This window comes from Acomys minous, assembly GCF_964271855.1.
Source record: "Acomys minous genome assembly, chromosome: 3".
Lineage (NCBI taxonomy): Eukaryota > Metazoa > Chordata > Mammalia > Rodentia > Muridae > Acomys > Acomys minous.
In genome coordinates this window covers 4714246-4721090 of record NC_140485.1, presented here as the reverse complement: position 1 = coordinate 4721090, position 6845 = coordinate 4714246, and the positions used below count along the sequence as shown (strand labels likewise).

Genomic DNA, 6845 nt, shown 5'->3' with positions numbered 1-6845 from the left:
AGTGGCTATGAATTGACTAAGCACACGCTCAAGGCTCTGAAGGCAGTGGGTGGGAAGAAGGCCAAGGAAATCCTCTTTCCCTATGAAAGTTTCAGGCCAGTCCTCTTTGGTGGAGAGCTGCCTATCCACATCCCACCTGGCCTGTCTCCCTCACTGCCTCTTTCCCTGGGCACCAAAGGGTTGAAAGGTTGTGCACAAGGCTCCCTCAACAGCTCAGTCTTCTCCCTGCGCCCCCTCCCCGCAGTGCTGGCCAGGGACTTGTAGCATCCCGGGCTCTGCCCCTGTGTCTGTGTGCAGCCCCCCTGCCGCCGCCGACCCGCTGTGGGCTTCGGGAAGCTGCGCTCGCTCGTGCCGCTGGCGAGCTCTGGTCGCCGCTCGGCTCCGAGTCCCCCATGCGTGGACCGTGGGGTACGGGGGCGGCCCTGCGACGCGCTCCCGCAGCCTAGGTCAGGGACTGCTCCGGGTGGCCAGCGGCCGGCCCTCCTCTCGCCAGTCCTTCCCCGCTCCTCCTCTCCAGCCCCCGCCGCCCCCGCCTCCCGGCCGCCCCCGCCGCCGCCGCCCCAGGCCGAGCGCGGGCGCGGAGCGTGGGAGCCATGGCGTGCGAGCAGGAAAGGGACCCCGAGCGCAGGGAGGCGGCGGCGCAGGCGAGCGGCGAGGAGGAGGAGGAGGCGGCGGGGGAGGAGGGACTGAGCGATAGCGACGAGGGCGACGGCGTGGAGACAGGCAGCGGCCGGGAGGAGGGAGAGCAGGAGGCGGCGGCCGGGTGGGAACGCAGCGAGGACGCGCGGCTGCTGCGCGCAGGGCTGCCTCCCGCCGCTGTCCCCGCCGCGGCCGCCCGCGACCCGAGCGGACGCTGCCCGCCGGGGACACCGCCCGGCCGCCTGAGGATGCCGCCGCCGGGCGACCAGGACCGCGCGCTCCGCCGCAGCCGCCGTCGCCGGAGGGACCTTCTGCTGAGCCAGCTCTGCTTCCTGGCCTCGGTGGCGCTGCTGCTCTGGTCGCTGTCGAGCCTGCGAGAACAGAAGGGTGAGTGCTTGCCGCCTGCCCCGAGTGGGCGCTGCGGTTCCAGCAGCTCGAGCTCCCGGGGCTCGGCGCGGGGCGGCTGCGCTGGGCTCCCGCTACACCGAACAGGCAGGAGGACACCCAGGTTTCTCGCAGAGCTCGGGAGGAAGGGTCTGGGCTCTAGGACTGCAGCGGTGGAGGAGTGGCCGGCCCCCTTGGGCACCCGGAAGACCTTTACCTATGCCTCTTGCCTTCTGCCCCTTTCCCACAGCCTGAGGACTGGTGGTGGTGGTGGTGACAGGGACTCTCACCCTAAGCAAGAACCCTTTCACCACCAAAGCCAGTAATAAAGTTGCCCAGGCAGCCCGTACCTGTGCAAGTAACCAACCACCTGTACTCCTGGCTTGCCTAGGGCTTGCAGGGCTGGCTGACCGGCTCACACCCGGTTGGTTTCTCCACGTGTTCTTCACACAGAACAGGTGGGGTGGGCAGCAGAGAATGCTCCTTGCCATGGTTGCGATCCAAGAACAGGTGGTGGGAACTTCGGAATAGCTACCAGCCAGGGGTCAGGAATGGGCACGTTCTCTTAAAGGATCGCTCAGCAGGAACACGTGGATTCATTGCTCAAGGCCAGCTTGCTTCCTTCCACAGACTCGGTGCTGGGCATGGACCACTTATGCTGTCCACTTTTCCTTGGTGCTTTGGCTGGTGATGCACACAGTTACACACACACACACACACACACACACACACACACACACACACACACGGCTTTGGTCTTATCTTTATCCGGTGGCTTTTTTTGGAGCTAAAACAGACCTCGAAGAGATACATTTTCAGAACACTTGTCTATTGGAAACAATTTTGACTCCGGGGTGCAGCTGTGTAAAACAAAACAAAACAAAACAAAACAAAACAACATCATGGAAAAGGAAAGATCGGGGAGAAAAAACAGTTGTAAAATTATTTTGAATCCTGCCTTTTCAAGTATCAGAGTTTGTGGGGAAGTGGACAAATAAATGGTTATGGGGTAAAACAGTTGCAGATACATGCTGTACTGTTAAGATAGACACAGATCTGATACGCAGCGCTCCGAAGCACGCAGTAAAGGCGTTTTGATAGCCACAGTGACATTTTAAAAGGTGCCGTCAATCAAGAAAGGGATTTCCCTCACATCAGCTGGTGTGGTGCCTCGTGGTGAAACTCAAGGGTCATTCTGAACTTAGATCTCTCTTCAGACTTCTTCATATATGGTAATAAGAGAGAGGCGGTCCTGGTCTCCTGTGACACTGTTAGAGTCCACGACACTCTCCCTTGCTTCTGAATCTCAGATCTTCTGGCCCTGGGTGCTAACCCGAGGGAGGGAAGGGGACTGGTTTTTGTTTTTTTGTTTTTTGTTTTTAATGAAGTGAGACTTCATTAGCAGATTCAGACCTGCTAAGCATTACCCACTGACTGTCATTAAAAGGGTTGTTCTTGGTGGGCTTTTTTGTTTGTTAGCTTGTTTTATGCCTCTGTTGGCGAGAGCTATTTCAAGTCAATCACTTGGTGGCCTTTCCTTACAGGTTGGGGCCCTGTGAGTGACAGACTTTCCGGATTTAAGAGCCACCCCCCCCCATGGCGAATTCTACCCACACAGTTAAGTGGGGCTCCAGTTCCTACTGTCGCCACTAGGCTCTGGAATATCTCAGCTGATAAAGCTTCATACCCTGCAAACTTGGAACCTGATGGCTCCACTTTGATTCCAAAGTAGTTTTCTCTGACAATAACATTTCTGCTCAGGTGCTACTGGCTCAGACAGCACTCCACAGCGTACCCCCATCTCTTTCCTCCTATTTTTCCTGTTCTCTTTTTCACCCTCACTTTTTTTTAACCCTTCTGTCAATGTCTAGTTTAGGAACCCCAATTCCCAGCCCCTGAAAGACTTGGGAAAAACCAACAATGCTTAATGACCCTCCTACCCAGGCTTTGTTTACCCCCCAACTTCTCCCAGAACTTAATGGTTTGCTAATCCCAATTCTGTCTCTAATCACCTTTCCTGCATTGGATGCTGCTGTTTACAATAGGTGAGGGAGGCACAGCTGTGGGGCAAGAGCCAGGCATAGTTTTCTTTTAAGATAATTTTAAACAGATTAATTACTGCATGGAGATCACCCAATGATATTTTTGCTTGAGGGAATCACCATTCAGCATTATAAGCATCTCAGTTGTGACTCTTACTCTGAAAACTTTCAGGCCATTCTACATAATATCCTTTCAGCATGGGCAAAGGGTTCCGAATTTAGCCTCTTTTTAAAGACAAAGTGTGGGTGAGTAAAGGCACATAGGAAGTGAGGAGTGGCGTGGCAGTAGGAACCAACTTGAGGTGACTTGGTTCTTTGTTTCCTGCTATGTTCCTTGTTTTGAGGGGCAGCACTTTGATGTCTGCACGATCATGTGGGGTACCTTCCTAATGACCAAAGGTAACAGTTTACCTTTAAAGGCATGTGGTTATTACTAAAGATAACAAGCTAACCTCTCAGAAGCTTGCTTCCCGTGATTCCCCCTACCTTGTTTCTTTTCTTTCTTATAAAAAGGGCAGTTAGTTCTCTTTATAAGAAAGTCCAAATAGAGGTGTGTGTCAGGTACGTTACATAATGTCTAATATTTCTAATCATAGAATTTGGGGGTTCTTTCTTGATTTCTAAGTAAATCCAGATTTTGGGTACATTCTGAAAATTTGCTTCTGTTTTGCAAAGCTCAGTATTTGGTTAGAAGAAGTATAGAAAAGACTCTATACTGTTTTTTTTCTCCCCCTTTCTGTGGAGCTAGGACATGAGGATTGTTTAATTTAGGTCAGGAAGAGTTAGTGCTGGAATGATGAGAATTCTTAATTCTAACTACAACAAAAGCAACAATAATAACAACTACAGTTTGGGCATCTGAAGTGCCAGGCACTGTGCCAGGCATACTCTCTGTGCATTTACCTCATCTGCAAACCCTCTCTCCAGTCCTGGGAGCCTTCAGCAGGGGAAGACACAAAACCCAGGTGCCCCATTTAGTTGCTGATGAAGAGCTCCTTTTTGATCTCTGTGTTCAAAGCCAATTTAAATAAGGTGTTAGATTTGCTAATGAGGGTTTTCATCATTTATTCTTGCAATGAGAATGGATTACTTTTGTATATATTGAGTGGCTTAGAAGTGTTTCATATAAATCACATGGCCAGCTTTCTCCAGAAGTAGGGGTTCTAACTCAGGAGCAATTATAGACATCTCTAGAAAGTTCTCAGGGGTGTAACTGAGAAAAAAAAACCATACTTGCACACACATACACACATTTACGCATACCTGTGTGTATGTATATGGACATATATGGATATATATTTTATATTTCAATCACTATTGCTATATAACAAATTAGCCCCAAACTTGATTTAAAACAGCTGTTTAACTTTTCTGCTCCTGGATACTCTAGTGCAGGAGTTTGGATGGGCATGTTCATTACGTCAGAGGCCAGGGCTGGGAAGACATGTTCATTATGTCAGAGGCCAGGGCTGGGAAGACATGTTCATTACATCAGAGGCCAGGGCTGGGAAGACATGTTCATTACATCAGAGGCCATGGCTGGGAAGATTGACATTCGGATCTAGAGTTATCTGAGACAGCATCACTCCCATGTACAGGGGTTGATGAGGATGTTGACTCAGACCAGTGCATGGCAGCCGGCTTCCAAGAAACAGTACCCATGAAGACAAAGTGGGGGTGCTTGGATCTTAGGCTGCAACTTCAGAAGCCACAGAGTGCTGCTGCCACAGTGGTTGAGGCAGGAACAATGCCACCCAAGTTGAACAAGTCAGGACACAGAGTCTTCACTCTCTCAGTTCAATGGGAGAGGCAATGGTTGACATATTTGGGAAAGTCTGGAGATCTGAAGGGATTGTAACTTAGGAATGAATGAAGGCATTTCCCAAGTTGCCAATGGTGAATAAAGGGAGTATGTTCATATATTTTTGCATGTTGACATTTATATGTGCACCCACATAAATATACACTGTAAATACATGTATAATATCCTTGCAATGTTCTCCAATCATGCAGGGATTACTATTCATCTTATTTGGGATGGAGAAGAGGTAACTTTTGACAAAGGAGCTACAGTAGGGATTTGAACTGCGAACCTGAGAGTCCATCTTTGCTTCCATGGAATTGGGGGACTTGGGGATGCAGCGTACAGAATCCTTAGCTTCACACTGCCCCTGGCCCCTCCTTTTCTGATTTTACTTGGACTTCTCTGCTGCTTCACAAGGATGTGAGCCTTCTGGTCCCAGATTTCTCAGGTGTGCTGGTCCCACTGTACTGCCGTGTCTTCCACAACTAGCTAATCCTTTACTTCTGCAGTTACTTAATCCTTCACTGCCAGGCCAAGATCTTCTGGGCTATTTTAGACTCCCTACTGTGCTCTCTGAAAACACTGCTTTCTGTTGATCATATTTATCAAGGTCAGCAGCTATCTATGTGTTTAGTCAGTGTTGGAGCGACATTCCTCCTCACTGGATTCTGAGCTCCAGGAGATTAGGGCCCCTGTGATCTGTGTTGACATGTCACCCCTGTCACCTCATCCATGACAGGAGCTCAAAAATGTATTTGTTATAGATAAAGAAGCCCCTTTGGTGTCTGAACTTCCATCCCTGTGATAAAAACAGAACAAAGCAAAATCACCCTACCATGTTTAGGTGGGATGTGCAGGCATGTGTTTATTTTCATAATTCTGGGTCCTGTAAATTGGATGTTGTTGCCCAGTTTTCCCCGGGGAGCACTGAGCTAAAGAAAAGTGGCAGGCTGTGTCCGGTATCAGTTGGACAGTGGTAGGATTTGAACCTGGGGCTGCCTGTGTCAAAGCTGCATATGGTTGCACTTTCCAGCATTGGCAGAGAGGATGTGAACACAAGACAGGGAATCACCCTGCCTTTTTCAGTCAGGCTGGGAGTAAGGAGTAACAGAAGGTTGGTTTCATAGAAGCAGTATTTTAGAAACACGTTTCTTTCAACCCTTTCTATTTTCTGCACACGCATATATAGAAGCGTTTCTTTCCTCCTGCCTTTTCTTAGCTGCTCATCAACCCAGATTTTTTTCCCCCAAAGATTTCCTCTCCTTGCAAGTCTTGAATCCTTGTGGGAAGATTTTTTTTTTACCCCGGAGGGTTGGTAAAGCCAAAAGAATTGCAAAACTAGCTCTTTGCTGAGCATTCCACGGCCTGGTGGAAGCCAGCTGATAGCGCAGAGCTCTGGCAACTCTTGCTTCTATAAGGAGTGTTCCTGTGCACAAGGAAAACCTTCCTGTCTGTGATTTTGGGTAACAGATGGAAGGATACTCCATAGACTATCCTAATGGGGAAACTGAGGTCTAGGGGCTTAAAAGAATGTCCCTGGAGTTACATCGCAGTGGGTTTTGATCTTAAGAGGGTGATTTGAGGCTTTCTGGGTGGCAGCTGCCAGTTTCTGATTCTGTAGAGTTTTTTTTTTTTTTTTTTTTTTTTTTTGTGACAGTTTTGTAGTTTCAAACAAGGGCATATCATGTGGGATCTGAGATATGCAGGTGGAGCCAAGGGGCAGTGGGCTACGATCTCCCAGCATCCCACTTGTCTGCTTCTGGTTTGGTGTTGGTTGAACTCCTCACTGTTGCCAGTGTTGGGTGTCACCATCCTTGGGTGGCTACCCTGTCTCCATCACCATCTTTGTTAGCTGCCTTTTTGTGAAATCCTTCTCAGTGAATTCCTTGGAAGGAGTCCTGTCCAGGCTCCCAAGGGCATGGGATCCAGGGACCTTCCCCCGTGCCTTTTTTGATTAGGCATCTTGCTAGTTGTTG

The 6845-nt window shown here is 49.6% G+C and overlaps 1 protein-coding gene across 1 annotated transcript in view; it reads left to right on the top strand.

Annotated features, from left to right (window-relative positions):
- The first annotated feature begins 222 nt into the window (after positions 1-222).
- SLC24A3 (solute carrier family 24 member 3) overlaps positions 223-6845 on the top strand; it is a 496071-nt gene continuing 489448 nt past the window's right edge. Inside the window, exon 1 of the mRNA XM_084777255.1 lies at positions 223-1026. Coding sequence (XP_084633381.1) covers positions 594-1026 — 433 coding nt within the window. The 5' untranslated portion in view covers positions 223-593. The remainder of the gene's footprint in view (positions 1027-6845) is intronic.